Source organism: Hippocampus bargibanti, linkage group LG02 (genome assembly GCF_051943395.1).
Source record: "Hippocampus bargibanti isolate YZ-2025 linkage group LG02, ASM5194339v1, whole genome shotgun sequence".
In the NCBI taxonomy this organism is placed as follows: domain Eukaryota; kingdom Metazoa; phylum Chordata; class Actinopteri; order Syngnathiformes; family Syngnathidae; genus Hippocampus; species Hippocampus bargibanti.
Window position 1 is genome coordinate 20,572,061 of NC_142735.1, and position 25,327 is coordinate 20,597,387.

Below are 25,327 nucleotides of genomic sequence, written 5' to 3' on the forward strand. Positions count from 1 at the left end.
TCGAAAGGAATGAAGAGATCACAGGCTTTTTTTCAGACACACGCATAAAATGTTTCAAGTTACTGTGGCAATGGATGTGTGCCATGGTAACCAGGCACCCCCACAGGGCATACAAGCCACCCTCGTGACATCAGCACACCATGGGACACGCGTGCACACGATGTAGACACACAGACACAAAGATGTGAACACATTCACAAAAGGTCTGAGGGGATTACCCTCGTGGACACATGACAAACCAATGCATGATGGGAAGTTTGACTGGAACCATAGAAACAACAGTCGCATGAACTCCATGACAATTTGCCCATAAAAGGTGGCGGCAGTGGTTTAAGATTTGGTTGTTAGCCCACAGACGCTAATCAGACTAACGGGATTAGTGGGATTGGCAATAGGAATGTCGGTTAGCTTGGCAGCCATCTGGCACACATGAGCGCTTATTATATTGTGCGAGTGTGTTTAATAGAAATGTGGGTGGAGGCCAGAACATAATTCCTTTCATGTTCATTTGATCATTAACATCATGGTTTATTTTCGTTCAAGCTTTGTTTTTCCAAATACAGTAAAGTCTCGTTATATCGATATTCTTGGGAGTCGGAAAAAATAGATATAACCGGACTATCGATATATCCAATCCTGTGCCAAACTGCATTAAAAGGGGGCAATAAATGGGGGATCTTTGATATGGCATGTAATTTTCTCCTTGAGTTCAGGAATTGCGTATCTAGCATGCTTTTGTACTGTAGTGAAGTGAAAAATACTTATACATTAAATAAAAACATTTATTATTTTCATAACGCACTCTTGCAATCGTGACTCTGAGTAGAACTCGACATTGTGCACACGAGAGAAACCACGAACACCAGCATGTACTTACTGTGATACAGTGATTATTGCAAGCGATAAATATATCTGAATACAACAATTAAATACATGTATTTAAACTGCAACGTTTACATTATTTACATTGATAAAGTATTTTGCGGCACGTTGAACTCTTTCGCGATGGAGGATTTACTCTTTGTTGGATTCTCCTTGACTTTGATGTTTCTCTTTATTTGTAAGTAGGTTCGTTGTCAGATCTCCCAGGCAGGTGACGCGCAGAGCTTGATCGTGGCGTGGAGTCGAGCAAGTCGTGCCGTGACGTCCGCCCGACGCCCGTGCCTGTGCGGGGCTTTGCAAGTCTCTTTGAGTCTGTGAGTCCGAGATGAGTCTGATCCTCTCTGTCCCACGACAGCTGCTTTTATACCATTTTCAAGCGTGTGATACATGAGTCAGGGTGAGACGCACATCAAGGAGATCAAGGAATTGAAAGACATTAAAGCTGCAGTGCGCACCAGTGACGCCACAGGGCTCCTCTCCTGGATCTGAAGTCGGGGAAGGCGATGAAGGAAAAAGAAATAACAGCGACACGCAGAGGCCAGGCACGATGACGAGGCCAGGCACGATGACGGTCGATCATCATGGCAGGCGTCGGTGGGGAGGTTCCCGAGGAAGTTTCGGTGGTGCCTGAAGTCATTGTACGGGAGCATGCGCAGCGGGAGCACGCGCAGCGGGAGCACGCGCAACGTGTGCGCTACGACTGCCAGTTGGAGTCGATCAATGGAAACTTTCCTCACGGCCGTCGAGTCGATTCCGGAAGCTCTTCTCACCGCGGAGTCGTTCACATGGGGTCGGTCGAGTCGGGGAATCGATTAGGGAGTGTGAGGATGAAGGAGCGTGGGGTTGGTCATGCTGCCGGGCACGGACAGGCCGGTGGCGTTGATTGCGCTGCCATGGCGCTCTGCAGGACGCTGAGGAAGCACGCTGACGTCGGCGGCCGAGTCGGCCATGAAGCGTCTTCCCGAAGTCCTTTCATGGACATAAGCGATGTCCAACGATGTCCGATCGTGGACATATACGATGTCCGATCGTGGACATATACGATGCAGCTAGTTGCAGAGTCGCCAGGCGAATTGGACGGTGTTGGCCATCAGGGTGCGGCAGGTTTCACGGTGGGATCGGGGCGCCCACGGGTGGTGGCGGCGGCCCATCGGCAGCTCGGCTCGAGGGGTCTTGCTGTGAAGATGGGTTCAAGGGCGGCTGGGAAATCTGGATCTTTCCATTTGGAGAGTTGATTGGGCTGAGGAGGTACTTTCTTCCGAGGTCACAATTCTTACGTTTCCCCATGGTTGAAATTGGTTTTGAACAATTGTATACTGTATAAGAAGACTACAGTATGTTTCAGATGCTGTGCAAGACACGAAAGCTGGTCACGTGACCAACGGTGTGACCGATACAGATATCGCTAATGGTGGTAAGCAGAGCACAATGGCTGGTGGGAGATGAAAAGGGCACCGTAGTAACCAGATTATCATAATAACCCGGTATCGTACTAAACTGAACTAATTATACATAAAAGACTAGATACTTGCCGGGAAATGAAAATAGTATCGTAATATGCAGTACTATCAATATAACCGATATCGATAGAACAAGGCTTTACATCAGTGATGCAACAGGAGGAAGAACAGCTAAACAAGAACAAGAATATTTTGGGGATGTCCCTTTGTGATCCCCACATTCCAGATTTTTTGCATGTGCTTTGAAACAACAGTTACCCGTAACCTGAGAGAAAACAAGTTTCAAGAAATACAGCCATGTTAATATGACTTAACTATTAAAACCACAAAAAAAACCAAATATCTAACTTTGCAATCATTGTGTGTAAGAATACAGATTTTGGCATGAATTAAACACCACATGCCCCCTGCCCCCGTTCTTAGATTCAAGTATTCCTGACATCGTGTATCCTGACCAAGCTGAACCTGATCCACCAGACAGACTGGATGCAAACATGTGGACCGGTCGCTGGTCTCCTAGCAACCCCGTCAGAGATAACAGTCAATGGTGTCACAGACCACTTTTTCAATGGGCCAGTTACAGGTTCACTACTCACCACAATTTAACTGGCAACCATGTGTCCATGTAATTTTTAAGAAACTTGAGTTCAAAAACATTGGCATGGATGCCTTTGACTTAATTGTGCTTTTTTGTGGAGGTGCCTCTAAATTAGCAATAGTCAGTATGGTGCCAGAGAAAGCAAAATAGGCGAACAAAAAACATAAGAATCCCAATTGCAACGCTGTTGGATGAAAAACTAGAAATGGCTTAACGTGTTAGCTATATTCAAGGTTGTGTGTTTTGTCTGGCTAAACTGACCATATGAGGACATAAGGGTTGCAACATTATTATGCATAATTATTATGATCATCGATCAATCCTTCAACTATTTTGTAGAATCAATCAATCGAAAAACGTTTTAATTTCCACCCCCTTATTCAAAACTGAACATCTGCGGCAATTTTATTTCTATAACCCTGCAGCAACAGTAGGTCTTCAACGTCAAGACAAAGCAAGGTTGAGGCAAACAAACGACAGTCGGATCTTGTTTCTTAACTCGTGCTAAATCAACACTAGAAACTCGTGTAGGAGCTTTTACAAGATGAGTTGATACCATTTAATGGCAACAGCAACACTGCCTCTTTGCATGAGGAGGAAGAACAGGACTTCACACAACTGTAAATGTTTGGACCTATATGCGACTAAGATCTGTTAAATGTAATTTTAAGAAAAGATGATACAGGAAACAGCAGCACGAGTGTCGTTTTGTGGATAATAACGACCTCAAACATGTACTTGCCTAGTCATTTTGTTGTCATGCTTTCATATTGGCTCAGCAGATCAACGTATCCGGATCTACGCTGATCACAACACTGCGAACGGTAGGCTTAAAGTCACGTTTTATTTTGTGACGGTGATGTTCTGCTTTTAATATGCATTATGACGACACGGATGTCGTTGAAACGTCAATATCGCGATATGCCAGTTAGCGTTGGATCCCAAATGATATGTTGAAAGGACCCCTCGAAAAATGAGTCGTCGCATCTCAACTTAATAAACTACTGCTAAAAACACGAAAATAAAAAAAGAATAGTGGTCAAAAATCATTTGGATTGATAAATAAACCGTAAAAAATAATAGTTAAACCGAAATGCACTACACCAGATATTTAAAGGGCTATTTCCGACATTAGTGGTGCCATGCCTTATTGTCACTTATCTGCCGTCACAAAACATTTTTCTGCCAGCCAAAGCTGAATTCCTCATTCTAACTGAAGTGAACATCCGGAAGTTTCATCGTCCAGTCGTGAACAGCTAGGTGGCTAACTCGCGATATGTAGCACATTAGCATTAGCGGGCCAGATCGGTTAACCTCACTTGGTTTCTCCATAGAACACCCAAACCTCGACTTTCTCGCGCCAATGTGAAACACACATATAATATACAGAAGCAGATCGTAAACCTACGCTTAATAAGACTCGACGCATTGAGTGCGTGAAGCAATCAACCGCCATTTATTTGGTAAAATAAACTCACCTCAGCCGCCTGCTTGGGAACTGCCGTCTACAATCACGTGGGATTATTGGATAGTTTTTCAACAACGCCTCTGCCTGCTTCTGATTAGTCGACGAGAACGACGGTGTAACGTTTTCTGTCAACTTTCACTGACCCATTGGTCGAACGGGGAGCTGCAACTCGTGGACAGCTCTGATTGGTCAAACTGGCAATGGCTGTCAATGTTTGATTGGTCGTTACAGCAGTTTGTCGGAACCGGCCATTATGACGTGTTGGTCTATTTTTAAAATAGTCTTATTTAAATATGTTTCAACAGTAAATAGCTTGTATTTGTAATGTATTTAATTAAATATAGGTTGTACATGATTGTACTGTATTATTTTTTGTGGTTTAGCACAACGCCAAACTTCGTTGAAATTGGGTGTGTGTAAATGTACGTAGTGAGTGGCGCTTTGAAACAATGGCGAGCGTGTTGACCTCACAAATGCAGTGGTATCGGGTTTGAGTCCTCCTCTGGTCTTTCTGTGTGCGGCCTGCATGATCTGCCCGTGGGTTTCCTAGTGTAAAACTCAAGGCGTGGGAGCCCGATAAGGCACACAAAATTATTTTTTTAGGGACCCCATGTTTGATTTGTTTATGTTGTAAGCAAGTCAAAGGTGTCGTTTCCCACAATGCATGCTCAAATATCAACCAACTTTTGTAACTCTCGAATCTTACAAAATAGATATTTTCAGTACTGTCTTGTTACCAAACCCCTCATTACAGTAATTTAAACCATAGTTGAACAATCTGTTATACCTGATGTCTTTATCTAGTTTCAATCACCACACCTTCAATCATCAGGGAAACAGTAACCAGAACATGAGCTGTGAAAAAAAGTAGTTTGAAACCCCACTTTAGTTGAAGTCAAGACAAAATGAAGAATAGTATTTTAGTGGACATCAATAGTTTTTGTAATGATGCAAGTGAAATGTCTAAAATTGCACACAAAAAACTCAGTTGTTTGTAAACCAATCCATCTTTTAACAAGAAGACAATGCAATTCAAACCTTTTATTGATGATTCTTTTAATAATTTATCCTTTCATTAGCTACTAATATGACAAGAAACTAGATGTGACATAAAAGTAGAAAAGTGTCAAGTACAGAAAAGTACCTCTCTAAAGCAGAGTAATTCCTCTTAATTAACAGTTGGGAGTACAAAGTAGTTTCCAGCAAAGTACAGTAAAGAGTTCATTCTGAGCAGGGATCAGCATGGCATCCTTCCAACGGTGTGTGTGTTGTTGCTGTCATGTGAACATTTCTCATCTGTCACGTGACTGGAGCAGAGAAGGTCGTGATCTGATGTCATGTGGACCATCGCTCTTCCAGTGGGAATTGCATGTCTGTCAGTCCCTGCGTCTGATTCTCCAGTGTACAGCCTTGTAAAGGCACACAGTAAGTCAACCCCAACATTTGGATGAGGAAGCTAACGAACTCTTCGCAAGATGTGACCTCTGTTAAAATCAGTCTCAGCAAAGGATTGCGACTATCAGCTACATGTGACATCCAGATGGCTTGGGCCTGAGAATAGGACGTCAAAAATGGCACCGTCATGAACTTTGCCATCACCATCTGATGTCGGTCCTTCCCCAACCACCATATGGGTATCAGAACGTTCAACATGACCTCAACTAGTTGTCGCGTGACGTTGCATCCACCTGACTGAGCTTTTTCTACCTTCGGGGGGGCAGACGCAACCAGATGGTGGCGCTGTGGCACTGTGGAGGTTGGGAGGCTTGACTGAGCAAGAAGGAGGGGCCCCAAGACAGTCTTCAAGACCGGAGTCCCTCGGTCACTCGTCACTCCACTTTTTTGATGAAAATCTTATGAAGAAAACAGACAACACACTGGACAATCACATTCATCATCATCATCGTCATCATCATCATCATCGTCATCATCATCATCATCATCATCATCATCATCATCATCATCATCATCATCATCATCATCATCATCATCATCATCATTACACTATTAAAGAAATCAATGGTTTTTTTACATCAACCCATGTAGACTTAAAATCTTATATTCCAGGAGTAATGTAATGTAAGGAATCAAAATATAAATTTCACATGCATAGACTTTAAATGTTTAAATGCATCCAACGTTTTCAATTACAATAATTTAATTTAGATCTTTAAAAGGATTTATTTTATTAGGGAAGAGGATTAGAGCCAATGAAGAAAAAAAAGGTTGGCAAGATTCTGACTTTATTCTCAGAATTCTTACTTTAAAGTGAGAATTCTGACTTTAAAGTCAAAGTCAGCTTTGTTGTCAAATAAGTAATAATAGTCACTCACTTTAAAGTAAGAATTCTGAAAAAAAGTCAGAACTGAGAATGAAGTCAGAATTCTGACTGTAAAGTCAGAATTCTGAGAATAGACTTTAAAGTGAGAATTCTGACTTTATTCTCAGAATTCTCACTTTAAAGTCAGAATTCTGCCAACCATATTTTTTTCTTCAGTGGTCCTAATCCTCTTCCGTAATTTTATAGTATGAACGGATTGAAGATGATTTAATGAACTACATTTCACATGTGCTCTCAATTTTCATGCAATTAAATGTTACATTCCAAACATGAACAATTTCCAGAATGAACTGTTTAAATTAATGAATCAAATTGAATAAAATGAAATTAATTAATGTAATTAAAAATAAGTGGTCAAATTCATGGAATAGATAAATTAAATCCCAGATGTTGAAAATCAATTCTGTGTGTGGAGAGATTTCCAGGAATCAACACATTCACCTTTTGGAACAGCCCTGGAATCAACACATTAAATTTGAGCAATTGTAATCCAGAAATGAATTGATCAAAATGTTCGATTACAGGTAGGAAGATGTTAAATTTCCATTGGATTCCTTGCATTTTTAGAAGCAACGCACGGGCAGTCCGACCTCACTGAGGATGATCCAAACGGGAGAGTCGCTGACGACGCTGAGACGAATGGCCTCCAAGGGTCCGAAGGTGGGATCCACTTCCCCCTCTGCGATGCCTTTCTGGAACATTCCTGAGAGAAGACGGCAGAGTGAGAAGAGAATCAATGGGTAAGCTCTGTTGGAATATGAGCGGTCTAAAAGCCTTTTGGGGGATTTCTCAATATATTTATTGATTGCTGCAAGGACAGCGGCGGGCTGTATTACATTTGATGCCTGGGCCTTGAGTGGGAACTTTCCCAATGCAATCCACCTCTTTATCGCTCCACTATCATCCCAAAGTAATAATACAAACAATTGGGAGTGTACAAAATCATCTGGACAGTTTTTTAACATGTTCAAATGTCCCTTGCGATAAGAAGAGGATAGGCGAACATCTTGCGGGCTCTTTGCAAACATTTGGGACCATAAATGAACACTGACAAACTCTGAAATCACAGTTTGCAAAAACTGTTCTGATCACAAGCCGCTAGTGACAAGAACATACTGGCCAGAGCTAGCACACTGTATCGGTAGAGAGCTGCATAAGGAAATATATTGTGTTGATTTAATAGCAGTTTTGTAAACCCACAATGGCTGAAGGGGAAGAAGAAATGGATTTTGTTGGAGATTTACTGTTAAAGCTATCTTCAAGGTGGCTTTTCAAGAAAAAAAAATCATTAAGAAAGGTCGGTCAGTTTTTTTTTCCTGGCTGATGGTGCCCTCTAGTAGACTTGTAGTGAATCACACCACACTTTTTTCAGTCTGGATTGATTCAGACGTAGCACGACTGAAGTCCTAGCAATGAAATCCACGGCCCGCCATGACTAAAAATGCATGAATGTGAATCGATATCAATTGTCTTTCATTTGTGATTGTGTGAGTGAGAACCAGTCAGGATGAGAGAAAAAAAATATATTTTTCAACCAGGTGGCGCCGGCATGCTTTTTATTGTGAAAGCCTGTCTTTAGCAGCTCCAGGATGTTTACGCTGATGATGGCTGAGTATTGCCTGGAGGTTTACTGCTGCCTGCGGTTGTGAATGAAAGCTTCAATTGTGGAATAGGCCTCGCCATCTCTTGAATTCTTAATACACTATCCCACAAACTGAAATCATCCCAGCACATGTCAAGAGCTCCTCCACTATTTGTGAACATACTATAAGTTCTGAAGAACCCCTGCTGCTCAAACCAACCATGTGTTGATTCTTACGAGGCGGGCCGTGTTCTTGCCAAAACACGTAAACGGTAACGACTCGGACTCAAACTCCAACCATAATTGCCGAGATGCCAACGTCACCAGCGCCTCGAGATTATGAAGGAATGGTGAAGAGACCCTTGTGATTGAGAAATCTGAATGGACAGTCGAGTCAAACACCACTGACCGCTGAGTTGAGGTCTTCGCCGTATGTTTGCGTGTGTCATACGTAAGGAGACCTTTCATGTCGTATTCCATGCTAGTCCATTAAAGCAAAGCTGATGCTTATATGTGATTAGTGCACAGCCGTTCTGGGGATGGGCCGATGTTGATGGTGGCTGAGGTTAGGGTCTGCATTCATCATTATCCACGTGCTTCCCTGTGTGAGGTCTTCTTACCATCTCAGGAAGCATGTGAGCACTAATGGGATTACCTTGATGGCTGCTGCTGGGATGTGTGTGTGTGTTTTATTGCTTCTGGCGCACGTGCACGTACGCAATCATTGGATTCAATAAGAGATCATGATTTTTCGTGGGTTTTGATGCTTTTTGGTGGTTGAGGGGGTCAATACTGGGTTTAGTGTGATAGTGCTTGTCAGCGGAGGAGTCCCACAAGGATCATTTTTCAATCCATGAAGTATTCAAACATCGGGATCGCGTTGCTTATGATGATGTCATTTGTTGGTCAACGACATCCTCATGAGACATTAAAGTTGTGATTGGAAAAGAAGATAAGTTCAGTTATATTTCACTTTATAGGCTACTTTTTACATGTGTGACTTGGATAGTTCCATAAAATGTCAATTTAAAATCTGTTTGTGCTGATTCGGATATAGGAAATGAGTGAATGATTCCGAATGCATCAATGCAGAAGAAGAAGAAGAAGAAGAAGAAGAGGAGGAGGAGATGTTGACTGACCAATCCGGATGAATCCATCCTCTGTCCGATGGTATTTCTGACTTTTGTCCTTCCCGTCAGTCAAGGCTTCTTTGTCTGCCTGAATGGTCTAGAAAACAGTCAAAGTTTGCCAGGTCACACTCTGGATTCCTCATTTATTGTGTTTGAAAGATGAATTAAACGTCTCACATCAAATGGGAGAACCTCGACTGACGTGTTGACCAGTTTGTCCCCTGGATGCTCAATATTCCCACTTCGGAAGAAATACCTGGAATGTTGAGACATTTTAGCTTCCTCAATATATGACACAGACATCCAAAACCTGCTTCTCCCCATAAATAACGTAGTTCAAGATGGCGCCCAAATGGCAGCCGTCAGCAAGCGCTCTCACGAGGCTTGCTTTTTTTTGTGGGTTTTGTGTTTTCTTTTGTCACTTTTTGTTGTTGTGAGTCGTGTGGAACAGATACGGATTGTTTTTCAGCATTTTCTGGCCATGACATTCATCAAGGAGGAGACTGTGCTGAGCGGTTTGTTAGGGTAATTCGCCATACAAACATCTCTAAACATCGCTCTGTAATCTTTGTTTACATTTTGAACTTCCTCGTATGTCATATCCTGCCTTCCTTTACACGTTGTCGCATTTTTATTACGTCACATCCTGTCGCGTCACTACTATGTGCCGCATAAATACTCCTGCAGCCCGTTCGTCTCTCTCTCTCGCCATGCGCTCCCTCCTCCGTGACACTACAATGCCCGTGCTCTCCAAATTAAATCAACTTTCTGTTCAAGTCCTGGCTCCCTGATGATTTAACCATCGATCTCCATCAACACCCGTCGAAGCAATGAACCAAGGGCGAACGATAAAAAATAACCCAACAGGTTACTCCTTTTCAGCAGCATGAATATCCCAGCACCGTTTTTGATTATGAGGAATGTCGGTGCCATTTGACTGTCATCGCTGGACAGCTCTGGGGTGATTGTGCTTTTTTGCGCTTGTCGTGGGCAGCATTTTCACAGCCTCGCTTTGTTCAGCGAAAAGGTCTGTTCTGTTAGACAGTCTGCGGCTGGATGGATGCATGGCTTGTGGAGCCTGCGATGAGAAGGAGCGTCAGCGCAGAGCGCCTATGTGTATGTGCAACAGTCGAGGCTTGGAATTGAAGCGGATTTATGTGGGACAATAGATATGAGACAATTTCTTTTCCTCAATGGATGCTAGTTTGCTTTCAACATTTAGCTTGTAGTAGACGTGCACTTTTCACCATGACGTATCTGATCCACTGGTGAAAAGGATGCTTTGATCCTCTCCTCTTTCATCTAAAACTGCTTCATACAACAAAGAGGGTGCAGAAAGTGATTAAGACTGAATGACTGTCTAAGTCTTTTGTGTTGTGTCACATTATTTTTTTTATTTTTTTTTTTTTACTTCAAGATTGTGCCGCCAGAGTGGCTGCCTATCCAGTAGTTCTTGTATTTTGCTTTTCTACTTCCTTCTTTCCTTTCCTCTTCCTTTCATAACTTTGCTGTTGTGAAATGTAAATTTTTCCACTGAGAGACTAATATTGGCTAATACAATCCAATAGTACTAAGAAACAACAATCCCTACTGGGTAAAAATCTCATTTTTCCAAACATAGTCTACCAGATATTTTTTCACAAATCGATTTAAATGGTTTGTTGCAAGATGTTTGTTTTGTATTATTTTTTGTAATGGAGTGTGGAAAATAGCAAAACATCTCAAAGCAAACCCGGCATCCTCCCCACTCCCTCAAAGTACCAACCTTTCGATGCGCACGGGTGTGAAGAAGCGTATCCGGATGAAGTCGCCCGCCACTGGGGTAAAGGCCCAGAAAAAGTCCTCGCCAAGGTAGGCCTTCTCCAGGGTAAAGTGCTGATACGTCTTGAGGCTGGTGGTGACATCGGCCAGCGGGTTGGCGTGGCCTTTATGGAGGCTCTGCTTCCCAAAGTCCTTGTCCTAAAGGCAAAACCCTCACGTTGGTGAGGGTTGACGTTTACTTTTCTGTTGATGGCGACGTTCATCACCTTGAGTTTCTGTATCTTCCCGGCCAGCGAGGAGTGTGTTCCCACATGCTGGAAGAGCGACGGCTTGAAGCGAATCCTCAGGTTGGCTTTTTGACGGTCGCAATGTTTCTGGGGAATGCAAAACGGCAAGATTTGTTTGTATGGTTGTGATGGGTGATGTGGAACAAAAAAATAAAACAATACAAAATAGGTACATTAATTTTGATAATCTCAGTGAAAGGTAGGTGGTGGTAGACCTCACAGGCAGAGAGAAAGTGTTTGCTTGGCTTTTCTTTGAGTCATTTTGTGAGACAGAACTAAAGAGGCTACAATGTGCTAGCTAGCTAGATGTTTACACATCAAAACAACATGTGCCCCATAAGCCCCAGCGACACTTGAACCAATCTTGGTTTTAGTGATTTCTGAATTTCAGCCATGTCAGTTATTCTTATTATATCAGATGCAGAAATATACTTTCAACAAACATTTCGTCACATTCAATTTAAATAGCCGAATACAAATTAATATTTCAAGCCATTCGGCCCATTAGCTCACTTGCTATTATAAGTGTAAATTATGGCTGCTTGTCTCTGTTTGACCTCACATAAAGACCCCATTGAGCCTGTTGTTGACATTGAAGAGATTTCTTTATCCGTAAAAAGCTTTTTTGGCACGTGGGAAAAAGTGTGAGGTCATGTTGAGGATGTTTTGAATAATCAGGGGACTGACCGCGTCCTTTTCTGGGTTGCAGACTTTCACCCACATGATGTGGTCCAGTAGCCAGTCGATGGGTTTGTCTTTGTAGAACATCAACATGAACTCCACGATCAGAGACAAGTCGGAGGACTTGAACATCTTACCTGCGCGTGTGCAAATGTAGAAAGTCAGTGCCCGGCTGGCGTTGTTACACATGAATATACTATGTATTTTATACTGTATATTGTATTTGCATTTCTCTACATGCATTCTTGTACATCTTTCAGTATATACACATACATACACATACCTACACATCTCTCTCTCTCTCTCTCTCTCTCTCTCTCTCTCTCTCTCTCTCTCTCTCTCTCTCTCTCTCTCTCTCTCTCTCTCTCTCTCTCTCTCTCTCTCTCTCTCTCTCTCTCTCTCTCTCTCTCTCTCTCTCTCTCTCTCTCTCTCTCTCTCTCTCTCTCTCTCTCTCTCTCTCTCTCTCTCTCTCTCTTCTTTCTCTCAGGCATGCTGGATCCTATCCAAGGAGTCTTCTAACAGTCACCAAGGTACACCCTGAACTATTTGCTAGTCAGTCACAGGATAATTTTCATCAGCAGTAATTGTGGATTTAATGTTTTTTATGGTTCATTAAAGGACACCCGATGTCTCCGGACAAGTTGTGTCCATAATTTGTAAAATGGCTTCAAATGACTTCTACTGAGCCTATTTTAAAAAGATTCCACCGCATATAGCTATATTTTACGTTTTAAGACTCGCGCTGAATATTCAGGAAGTCTTGTTTTTGAATTGGTGACGTCATTAAACGAATGCCCCCTGACCGAAAAAAGACACATTGTAGCAGTCCTTCCATCACGTCAATGTATTTTGCTGTATTGTTTGGTCTGAAAACCTTGTGTTGCACCCAAAAGCAGCCAGAAGAGGGTGTCCAAGCTCCATATAAGGAATTTATCAGCCTGTGGAAACGGAGGTCGCCACAGGAGGTCGCCATTTTGTGCCTCTTTTCTGGTGATCGTTTCTCCCCAATGTTGCCTCAAAATGGCCTGGAATAAATTCTTTAATTGATTGCAAACATATATGCTTTCCTCTTCAGAACTATTTGACTCATATTCATAACTGGATCTGTAACAAGAAAGCATATTATCCGCATATTCTCCGAATAGCAAGAATATTCTCCGAATTGTTTTTATTCTCCAGCAATGCAATACGTCTTGGCGTGACGTCACGAACTGGGGGCGGGACTTTCTGAAATTTTTTTGCAGATTTTGGACACTTTAAGTCATTTTTATTGTTGTTTTGCATTTGACTAAAAATATCATACTGCGTGTTTTGGGTATTTTAGATGCTATAAAACTTTTTCTGATGTCAGTTAAGAAACAAAAAAGTGATGTCGGTTGTCCTTTAAACATGCTATGGTTAGGGTTGTGTATTTGTTGTGTAGTAGATGTAGTGGCTCAATTGTTGTAATAGCTGCTTATTAACTGTAATGGATTTGTTGTTTGATTATTGCATTCGTATCTAATTATTTTGCTGTGGTTCGTGCATTTGTTGCACACTGGTTGAGCTTTATTCATTTTTGACGCGGGTGTTGGATTGATGATGGACTTACCGATGAAGCCGAGCTGTGAGAATTCCAGGATCATCCATTCCTCGGACGGCTGCTGCAAGGCAAAGTTCTTCATGGTGCTCAAGTAGGTGGGCCGCGCTACAATGTCATCCTCCAGCTGATACACACACACACACACGAACACACACGTGAGCGTGCACTTGTGTGTGCGTGTGTGTGTGTGTATGTGTGTGTGTGTATACCTGCACATAGTAGGTTCCTTTGGAGCGTGCGTACATCATGAGGAAACAGTAGTCGAGATTCTGCTTGGTGCGCCACCTGTTCCACAAATGTCACATCAGCCAATCAGCACGTTGTACTCTAGTTGCCTTATGACAGCCATATGACTTCATAAGGTGAAAAAAATCGGAAAGAAGTTCAAAAAGGTCACATGATCATGTCACATTATGTCATCATGTGACAATAGTTGCGTTCATCTCTGTTTTTCTTCTTTCCTTCTATCACTTCCACTTCCCTTTCCCCCATCTTTCCCTTCTCACTTTTCTCTTCATTCCATTTTGATTCTTACGACATTTCGGTTCACATTAAGTTGTCATTCCATTTCAGAATTTGTTTCTCTAAAAAGTGTAAGACGTGACAGCTTCTCATCAACACAGACCAACAACCTTCACAGAGCATGGTGATTTTTGCAGCGGCCCACCTGACTCTCTCCTTGGGGTCTCCAAAAGATTCTCGCAGATGCGAGAAGTCCGGATAGAAGTTGACCGACGGCGAGACCACTTCCAACAGGCCCGACTGGATCTCTGATGGGAAACTGACACAGAATCGTCTTTGCTGGTCAAAAGAACCTCGAAGGAACGTTTGAGGAAAAACAGGAGGGGAGTTCTGGACGAGCAAGATGAGGAGCTGGATGGACAGTGAGGAGGAACAAAGCAGGAAAGGACACACAAAGAGACAAAGCAAGAAAGGACAAAATGATACACAAAAGTACACACGCACATGCGCGCACGCACACACATGCAAGCACTCGAAGCGGAGATGAAACAGCAGACAGGATGTGAAGGAGTTTGTTGCCATGGTAACAACATCCCACTATGCAGACCACTCACAGGAGCTTCAGATTGTCTGCCACGCTCACGGCGTACTGATGGTCTGCCTGCGCACACACACACACACACACACACACACACACACACACACACACACACACACACACACACACACACACACACACACACGCACGCACGCACACACACACACACACACACACACACACACAGGTCAGTAAAAAGTTGGAAAAATATTTTATAATGAGTGAGCGCATGTGTAGTTGATTAAGGGCAGCAGCGGCTGTGATGCCAGCAACGGGTCGCAAAACTGTAAGCTCCACCCCTCTGGGCTGCCGAGGACACTAAAACGGGCGGTGACTCAGCTGCATGACCTCAGCGTGACCTCAAAACCGGGATGCCGCCCACATCACCGGACTGCTCATTTCCTGATTGGCTGAGCAGGAGGTGGAAATTAAATTGTCATCAACTTGTTTTTCAAGGGTGTGTGTGTGTGTGTGTGTGTGTGTGTGTGTGTGTGTGTGTGTGTGTGTGTGTGTGTGTGTGTGTCTATGGCAAGGAGGGAAAATTGTGTCTGATGGTTTGATAGCTCAAAGAACAAATAAAGGCTGCCAAATGTCGCACGGCGTCATCATGTGACAAATGAAAATTCCAGAAACCCGAAAGCAATAACTTCTTTGGCAACACAAGGTCATGCCCAATATTCCTTCTTTCTTTGCTTCTTTCTTCATTTCATTTCATCTTAATTAATTCACTTTCATTCTCGAATTCATTTGGAAATTGAAAAGCATGACGTGGAGCGCCATTCCCAAATTTGTTCATGCAGTGTTTACCCCTCCCACGAGGGGTCAGCATTTACCATTTGTACAGCCGCCCCCACTTTCAATGCAGATAACTCTACATTGTCTCCATGTCGATTCAACTAAGTACGCTTGAAAGAAACTTTTTTTCTGATGAAAAAAGAGAGTAATGTTTCTTCTGCATTGAATGATTATGTAGTCCTAAAACTCATTACGGGTAACATCCGACTTACGACCGGCTTGACTTACGACTACAACCGGCAGACCTTATTTTTTTTATTTGGTTTCTACGCCTGGTACCGCGTGTGACAGCCAGCCAGCATCTCACTCTCGCACAGCAATTGACTGCGTGATGGCACGAGAGGGGGGAGTGTCCACCGACGCAGGTCGGTGCTCGGGCATCGGCAATTGCGCGCGCAGGACACAGAACGGCGCATTGGCCCACGGCCGGCGCCGCCACCTGTGAGATAGTTCTGCTGTGGGGGGAGGGGAGGGGGGGCGTGCGCGTTGACGCCGTGGGCGGCCGCGGGGTCGGGCCGCGCATTGGCGCGGAGAGCGGGGTACGGTCGGGGAGAGGTAGAACACCGGCGACCCAGAACCACACCCGCCCGCCCCTGTGGCGTCCGAATTAGATCGTGTATAAGTCATTTTAGCACCGAGTGCCTATTCCACATTTTGAATGGATTTTGACTTACGACCGTTTGGTTGGAACGTAAGTCAGATGTTACCTTTATTCTGTGAGTCCTGCAATTTCAGTGAAAATGACAAATACCCTGGCACTGGAGTGGACATATATTTGCATGTCGTCTGGTAGTAAATGAGTTAATCTGCTTCCTTCCTTTCTTTCCTTCCTTCTTTCCTTCATTCCTTCTTTCATAGCTTCATTCCTAATCACGTCCCTTCCTTCTCTTTTTTGGTTTCTTTCTCTTATTCTAAGCATTAACTAAGCATTAACACATCCACTAAATACAGACATTAACACTGTGTGTGTTGGTTCATTAGCCAAATGATTGACCTTTACAAAATATTCACGCAAGCTCACGCCCGTGCAGACACGCGCAGACACAGACACTGCTGTGATGGGCTGACCTCGGCGATCAGGACAACGATGACGCAGTCATCCTTCTCTGCGGCGCTGAGTTGTGACATCAGAGAGTTGAGCGTTTCCGTCAAGTATGAGTGGACCTCCCGCTTCACGCTAGGAACGCCCATCACAATGGAAACTGCACGCACACACACGCCCGCAAACACACACACACCAAGTTGACTCTGTACACCCAATAATGCAACAGAATTAAAATACCCAGGCTATAGCATATTGGTTAACTGGATCCTATTAGAAGACATTCTGGTTGTTTTCAGTGGAGTAAGGACATGCCTTCCTTCACGCAACATGAGCACATCAATAGGCAGATGGATAGACACACACGGGACAACAGAAGGCTCAACGTACCTCCGGTGCGTCCTTGTCCCACGTGGATGGCAGGTTGAAGGCTATCTTCTCTGTTGATGAGGTGAGGAAGATGATGGAGGACAGTGGGAAGCTGAAGAAAATTCTTGCTGATGTTCACGTTCCACAACTTCATCCTGGTCTCCTCTGGAAATGATATTAACCAGTGAGCAGTTAACTGTTTGTAGATTTTGTGTCATCGGTCAGTGACCTTGTCTGCTTGGCCAAAATTAGTTGGGGTGGAACCCGGCTGACCATTGACCCCAATGAGGATAAGCACTATTGAAAATGGTCATGAGGAAGTGAGATTATGTGACTTGGGGGTTTCCATACCGGAGAGGCTGCTCCAGGTTCTGTTGATGTCCCTGAGCGCTTGCTTCTCTGCGATGGCCCGCTTGATCTCATCAAGGACCAGGTTGAGCTCTTTAGAACGGCGGAGGTTTTCCTGTTCGGCCGAGTGCAGGCGCTCCCTCAAGGCCAGGAATTCCCGCTGGTAGATGTCCACCACATCTCCTAATTGAGACACACAACAGGAACAATATACCTAGGTCAAATCTCAAATAATAAATGGGGTTCCTGGTCATGTCTCAACCTTGAAGTCTCCAACATGGACAACAACATGGTTATGATCATGGTCAAGAATATAGTCCAGACGACAGATCAGAACAGAGACTCGAGTATGGACAACAATAAAAATGATGCCATAGACATATAACTCAAAGTCGACAGGATCATACAACAGAATAGATTAATAGAACAGACTATAGACGATAACTGTGTCGGACCATAGTCAAATAATAGAACAGGCCCAGAACGTCAACTACACCGTGGACAAAAACTTTGACCTGATTATGGACTATGTACTGCAGTATATCTACCAGAGAGCAGTCAAAAAAGTCGTCTTTGGTCGCCCATAATTTATATTTGATAAACTAATTTTCCCCCACTGTGTGAACGAGAATACAGACAAGGCCAATGACACATCATCTCAAGCATTGCCAAGGCCACTAATCAAAATTTTGACTAGTCTATTGACGAGGGCATTGTCAGACCATAGCCAAGACCATGGACCAGAACATATGAAAGACCATAGAATAAAGATTATGACCTGACCATAGACCAGAACAGACTATGGACCGGAAAGAATACAGAATAGATTGTAGACACAGAGAACCAACACAACCAGGAGCATATAGTAGAATGCAACGAAGGATACGACCCAGGATCCTGCTAGACAATAGGAAAAATACCAGCCCAGGAACTGCAACATTGTCCAAACTATGTCCCAAGTCCTCAACTAGATCAATGGCCAAAATTTAGACCTGATCATGAATCGGGACATTCACCATACTAAGGAGCTGGCTGTAGACAAGTAAAAAACAAATAGGCAGCAATATTGCCAAAACCACATGGCAGGATGCAGACCAGAGAGACTATCGACTGAAACTATGATAGAATATTGATCTAAACATGGTTATTGACCACAATATTTACCAGGCTATGGATCAGAATATACCCAAATCCATACAAAACAACCTGGAATTAGTCCACATCATGGACGAGAACATTGACCACAACAGGGACCACAAGATATCTTTGGATCAGACCAAAGACCAGACTATGAAACAGAATATTGACAAAAAAATAAAAAGAGAGATTCAAACATTATCATGTCCAAAGACCTTAATATGGATTAAAACATAGGTCAAACACAGAGCAGGACATCACCCCAGATCATAGGCAGACTTTTTACAGTCGTCTGTACTGCTAAATAAACATGAAAGTGACATGTACTAACATCTGTTTTCTCATATGAATTAAAGTAAATACACTGAGTTGACATGACAGTCCATATACATATGAGGATGAGTGCAGTTAGTGGATTACATGATATTTATTATCCGCAGTATGGACTGAATGTATGTAAGTGAGTGGTCCTAATGTGGGAATCTCTATAAGCAGCTTTCATATCATCAAAGAGCAAGATAAAAAATTATTCAGGAAAAGTTTAACATTGTTGAATGGGGTCAGGAAAGAGCAAAGCATCAAAACCATTTTACATAGAGTAGGGTAGAGATCTGCATTCAAAATTTAGACACTCTCGCGCACGCACACACGCGCACACAACCAGATCAGTTTCCAAAGGGATGATTGACATGCCAAAGTTTCAAATGTGGTGGTAAGGTGTGGACGGTAGCCAAGCTGCAAAAGTTTTCAATATTTACAGCTGACCAACTGGAGTTTTATTACTGTGACTCTCAACAGATTTCTGACGAATTTCGGAAGTGCTTTATGGAAGTATTTAAGAAGCATTCTGTAGCTGGGCGGGACAGTTCATTTCCTCTATGTACCAAGCATCCATTTCCTGTTGGCATAGCGACATGGCTGTACTTCCTGTCTATAAGATCATGCTTTCCTGTGTGTTTTTCTCTGTTGCCGAGTGACCACCGAGGTGTAGAAGGCAGATCCCCAGCATGTCGGCATCCAAGATGGCGGCATAGCGTAATCAAGGAATCAAAGTTGGAGTGTTTGAACTTAGCTGAAGCTTGCCAGTAATTGACCCTGAAGTGACCTTCGGCCTGATTGGTCGATGGGGAGGCAGTTGCCATGGTGACCACACCTTGATGATGCACGCACACACACACACAAACACACACACACACACAATTGGAGATGCTTGTTATCCTTCAGTAGGTGATTTGAGAATGGAAGAAAATCAACAAACAAACAAAAGGATCGGTCAATTCATTATGTGTCTACATTTCTGAAATGGACTGGAGACCAATCACTATGTACGGTGTATATGTGGCCTGATATTATATAGTGACCACTTCTGCCATTTCTCTCTATTCCCTAAGGTTAACTGGCAACCAGTCGATTACTCCACTGCCACACAGCCCGCTACACAGCTGCCGACCAGTATACTGCACCCCTTGTGTTCCTGTGTTCCCAGTGTGTATCAAGGCTGTTAAACAGGAAGCGAGCCGAGACACGGAACAGAGCGTCACTGTTCCAAACGTCTCAAGTCCAAGCAGACGCCTGAAGGCCGCCTCAAGCGGCAGGCCTGTCACAACCTGCCAGTCACTATTCCACAACACCTTCTCTCAGAGGAGGATGAGTCCGGACTCGACTGGACCGGACCAGATCAAAGTGGATTGAATTCAACTCAGCTGTAGTGACGTGTATCCAATGAGCGGCGACCACTTGATATTGCCACATTTATATTATAGCATCGCTGCTTGGTTCTAGTTTTTTGTTTCTAACATTATGACTGTTTTTTTGAGTGTAAGAATTTTTTAAAAATCATTCAGGATGATGTAATAAAGTAAACTACAATTCTCAAATGACCGTTTGACCTTCTTTCTTCTCTATGGCCAGAAGGCAGTCATGATGTTGAGTTTCATTTCTTAATCCTGAATCACAGTAAAGTATTTTCTTTCATACACTGGGCTTAAGACGGTGGATTCGTCTCGGGCTGAAATGATTCAGTAGTGGTCTCCAAACTATGACCCAGGGGCCATTCGCAACACACAAACCATTCTCCTGCAGCCCTCGGCCAATACAAAAATAACTTTCCACATGGCTAGCATGTTGCAAAAGTGGGCCTGTTGTGACATCTGCCCTACGATTATGAATCTAACGACAGACAAAGAGTTCTTCGTTTTGCTTTCTAATGCCTCATGAATAAAACTAATTTGATTTCAGTGAACAAAAATGTCTTCCTCCATTTGCTGCTGTTTATGCCAAGGTCGGATCACATTAATGAGTCATGAAGACCCTTGAGTAAACACTGCGTCAAAAATGGTCATCTTGTGACAAATCACTCTTGCTTTGCCTTCCGTATATGGTGATCTGCTCTATTCGAGCGAGATATGACATTTTAGACATTTCTAAAAATGGAAAAAGCTTAATTATTATCACTTTTAACAGAGGCTAAAAATGACCTCATACAAATAAATAATTAAATAAATAAATGCTATAATAGCTACAATACGTAATTACTTGAATGTCAAATCAGTCTTTGCATCCCTTCAGTTTAGTGTATGCGGCTCTTGGAAGAAAACAATTGGACACTTAGACAGCATTAAATGCATTCATCAAAGTCTCCTTAATCAATATGTACTGATGTTGATATAATGGACTTATAGTGGACAGTCATTCCATTTGTTTGTGTCTGTGTGTGTTTGTGCGTGTGCGTGTGTGTGTGTGTGTGTGTGCGTGTGCGTGTGTGTGTGTGTGTGTGTGTGTGTGTGTGTGTGTGTGAGCTTTAACATGGTCATCGATTCCTGCGTGTGCACGCACTCAAAGGGGTGTCACATTCTCAAGTAAAATGAACCCTTCACCCAGTGCCGTTTGGCTCCTCGCCAACACACAAACACAAGAGTGTGTGTCTCCATCTGGCACACACACACACACACACACACACACACACACACACACACACACGCACACACACACGCACACACACACACACACACACACACACGCACACGCGCACACACACACACACACACACGCACACACACACACGCACACACACAGATGGTTTGTCAGTGGGAGGAAAAGGAGCTGATTTTTCATATTGAGTTGGTCTCTTGTATAGCCGAACAAATGTTACTAAATTTGAGGTGTCATCATCGCATGGCGAACGAGTAAGTTGTGTCGCTGAGGTGTTATTCAATCACGGTTAAAAAGTTGATTTGTTGCTTGAATAAAAAAGGTAAAACTTTCAAGATGAAAGCTGAGCTCTCGTCAAATATTTATCACTTCTTACTCACGCGCACGCATAGCAGGGCGTATTGGTTAATTTGTGAGTGCTTGCGTGTGTGTGTGTGTGTGTGTGTGTTTGTTGTCATGCAGCATTTATGAGAGCAAAAACAAGAATGGATTGCAGGAAGCAACAAGTCGGCATAGAAACTGACGAGCCTCCGGAGAACAATTACAACTTTCCATTTAATAGTGCATTCACACACATGTAACAACAGACACACACACACACACACACACACACACACACACACACACACACACACACACACACACACACACACACACACACACACACACACACACACACACACACACACACACACGCACACACACACACACGCACACACGCGCACACACACACACACACCACAACACTACAAGGTGAGCCATATAATGCAGCAAAACATCCACATAAAACTGTCAACGTGTTCATAACTCACAGTATGACGCTCGGACACACACATACACTACGTTGGTGCATTCATGAACAATGTCGAACTTTGGCTGTTACTTGGTTATAAGCTGAAGTGTAAGGTCTCTTTCAGCCCCTGGATACGACATCACAGCACTGATTATATTTAGATCATGTGATGAGCCCTAAAATATCCTTCAACAAACACACGCACACGCGCACACACACACACACGCACACGTGCACGCGCGCACACACACATACACACAAATACCCATACAACTTCATTATGAGGACTTAAAAAATGAGCTTATCAACAAGAAAAAACACTTTAAACACTTTTATTGCAGGATTGTGGATGTTTCATTGATATGTCCTTTGCCATAAACAAATCTTCCTCTCCTTGCTTGCATGCCAGGACATTACAATCAAAGGACGTCTGAATCTCCCTCATAATTCATATTTGGCCTCGAAATACAAAACAGAAAACTGACGGGTGAGTGTACAAACTCCTAAGTAAAGATTTCACTGTAGTGTTTGCTGAGTCATCAGAACTGATTGGTGGGAACGTTGGAGTAAGAAGGTGTTTTGGACATTTTCTGCTCTCATGGAATGGAAGGAGAACTTTTGATGTGCTTTGTCCAGGGTTGTTTAAGCCTTGTAGTTTGTTTGTAGCCAGGGAAAGGGGGGGGGGGGAGCACATGAGACCCAAGTCAGCAGGCATACTTGTCTGAACTTGCCAAGTGCGTGCTCACACGCACGTGCGCGCGCACAAACACACGCACACACACACACACACGCGCGCGCACACACACACACACACACACACACACACACACACACACACACACACACACACACACACACACACACACGCACGCACATACACACACACACACACACACACGCACACACACACACGCACACACACACACACACACACACACACATACACACGCACGCACGCACACACACACACACACACACACACACACACACACACACACACACACACACACACACACACACACACACACACACACACACACGCCTCACCCCAATACCGGCCTCTACCCTCCACAACCTCCCCCCCACCTCTCCTTCCAGTCAAACACAGTCTGTGTTATTAACAAGTCAAGCTTACTTTCTTTTTGGAATGAGGCCATTGAAGGTATAACACACTCCAGCACTGTCAACATGAAACACAAACAGGCACACGTACACACATTGACATTTGAAATTTAAGACTACCACGCACAATTCACACATACAGTGTTTTGGCTATGATGGGAATAATTTACTTATTCCCAGTATCAGGATATTTACTCTAAATCAACAGATCCTCTTTTTAAATTTACTGGAAATCACACAATTACTTTGATGCTATAAATGATAGGAACCTGGCCATCTTTTTGTGAATAGCAAATATCCCCTTCTAAATGATGGCCATTATTATTATTATTATTATTATTATTAGTTTTTATTATTATTATTATTATTATTATTATTATTATTATTATTATTATTATTATTATTATTACTATTACTAGTAGTAGTAGTTGTATAATAATAATAATAATAATAATAATAATAATAATAATAATAATAATAATAATAATAATGCATTTCACTTATAAGCGCCTTTCAAAACTCTCAAGGTCACTTTACAGTTGGAGGATCGGGTTTTATGCGGGTGAGCAGCGGCAGCCACATGCGCCTGTCACGAGCGAGTTGACAGCTGGGCGGGGCCTCCACTCCCGACGTCCGCCAGCCGCTGTCAATTCCCTCATCACAGACTTTTGGACATTTAAACCAGACGCTGGCACTCACCCAGCATCGGAAGATACTACGCCTCGCGCCTTGCCTGTGCCTTGAACTGCTATTCGGTACGAGAGTTACTTCGCCCGAGGTATTATTTAGCCACGATCGCGTCTGTTTGTACGCACTGTATCGTATGCTGTTTGGCACCCTCGTGTGCCTCTTTATTTTTTCATCTAGCTAGTGAGGTTGGGCGGATTGCCCCCGCTCACCCACTACCTTTGCTGTTTTGTCACTTTTTTGTTCAACAAGTTTTTTTCGGGGTCCGCGTTACCTCGGACCGGCGCTTTTTGTCAATAAATCATATGCCAGCACCAATGTCTCTGTCACCTGCTTAGCGATCCACCCCTATCACTAACGTTCCAACTCGTCAGCTGCCACTGTCGCCGTCGGAACGTGGCAACGCCAGCGTTCACTTAACCTAGAAGTAACTCAAATAGATACAAAGCTAGCTAGCTAGCTAACAGATAGCTGATAGGTAGCCAGCTAGATAGTTAGCAAACTAGCTAGATAGCCATATAGCTAATAAATAGCCAGCTACATAGCTAGCTAGCCAGATAGCTATAAGGCGCACTTATTGTTTTAAAAGTGAAGACAAAATAATGTATTTGTACAATTTATCTGATGGCACTAGTAGGATCTGGACGGCGTTGTAGCATCATTTGATGTTTTGCAGGATGCGCCGCGCATGCGTGCTCTTCAGTAGTAGTAGTATCATCATTATAATAATAATAATAATAATAATAATAATAATAATAATAATAATAATAATAATAATTACTATTACTATTATTTATTATTTATTTATTATTATTATTTATTTATATTTATTATTTTATTATTATAATTATTATTATTATTATTATTATTATTATTATTATTAGTAGTAGTAGTAGTAGTAGTAGTAGTAGTAGAAGTGGTATTATTATTACTATTATTATTATTATTATTATTATTATTATTATTATTATTATTATTATTATTATTATTATTATTTAAAACCCATGCAGGCACAGGGAAGGCATGCAAACTCTACACTGTCAAGCTGGAGCCTTTGCACTGTGAGGCCGATGCGCCAGGACTTGTACACAACCCTTGTGAGGATAAGTGGATAAAAAAATGGATGAATGATATGGGGTGGTCCATTGTATTCACCAATCATCATGAATGAGGAATTTTGATAGAATGAACGACACTGTTGCCTTTAAAATGGAAACAAACAAGGAATCGGGAATAACAGAATGCTGTGTTTGGAATCATTCAGCATTACC

At 42.8% G+C, this 25,327-nt stretch overlaps 1 protein-coding gene and 1 long non-coding RNA gene across 4 annotated transcripts in view; one reads left to right on the forward strand and one right to left on the reverse strand.

Moving 5' to 3' along the window:
- On the forward strand, positions 1–21,579 carry LOC148901850 (uncharacterized). Of its 2 annotated transcripts, XR_016114197.1 has the most exons (4): positions 1–3,441; positions 3,485–3,764; positions 7,317–7,489; positions 19,915–21,579. It is a non-coding gene; the product is annotated as an uncharacterized LOC148901850 (long non-coding RNA). The 2 variants fall into 2 exon arrangements; XR_016114196.1 differs by having other exon boundaries at positions 1–3,764.
- Positions 5,435–25,327, reverse strand: part of mgat4b (alpha-1,3-mannosyl-glycoprotein 4-beta-N-acetylglucosaminyltransferase B) — a 22,860-nt gene continuing 2,967 nt past the window's right edge. Inside the window, exons 2-15 of one of the 2 annotated variants that reach the window (XM_088989903.1) lie at positions 17,390–17,569; positions 17,060–17,203; positions 16,696–16,829; positions 14,849–14,895; positions 14,440–14,553; positions 13,982–14,057; positions 13,782–13,896; positions 12,197–12,327; positions 11,489–11,596; positions 11,227–11,420; positions 9,639–9,717; positions 9,471–9,558; positions 7,340–7,452; positions 5,435–6,261 (exon numbers count right to left, since the gene is read on the reverse strand). In XM_088989903.1, the coding sequence (XP_088846029.1) occupies positions 6,238–6,261; positions 7,340–7,452; positions 9,471–9,558; positions 9,639–9,717; positions 11,227–11,420; positions 11,489–11,596; positions 12,197–12,327; positions 13,782–13,896; positions 13,982–14,057; positions 14,440–14,553; positions 14,849–14,895; positions 16,696–16,829; positions 17,060–17,203; positions 17,390–17,569 (1,547 nt within the window). In that variant the 3' untranslated portion in view covers positions 5,435–6,237. Of the gene's footprint in view, positions 6,262–6,298; positions 7,453–9,470; positions 9,559–9,638; positions 9,718–11,226; positions 11,421–11,488; positions 11,597–12,196; positions 12,328–13,781; positions 13,897–13,981; positions 14,058–14,439; positions 14,554–14,848; positions 14,896–16,695; positions 16,830–17,059; positions 17,204–17,389; positions 17,570–25,327 lie in introns of those variants that run through there. The other variant, XM_088989904.1, reaches the window with a different exon arrangement.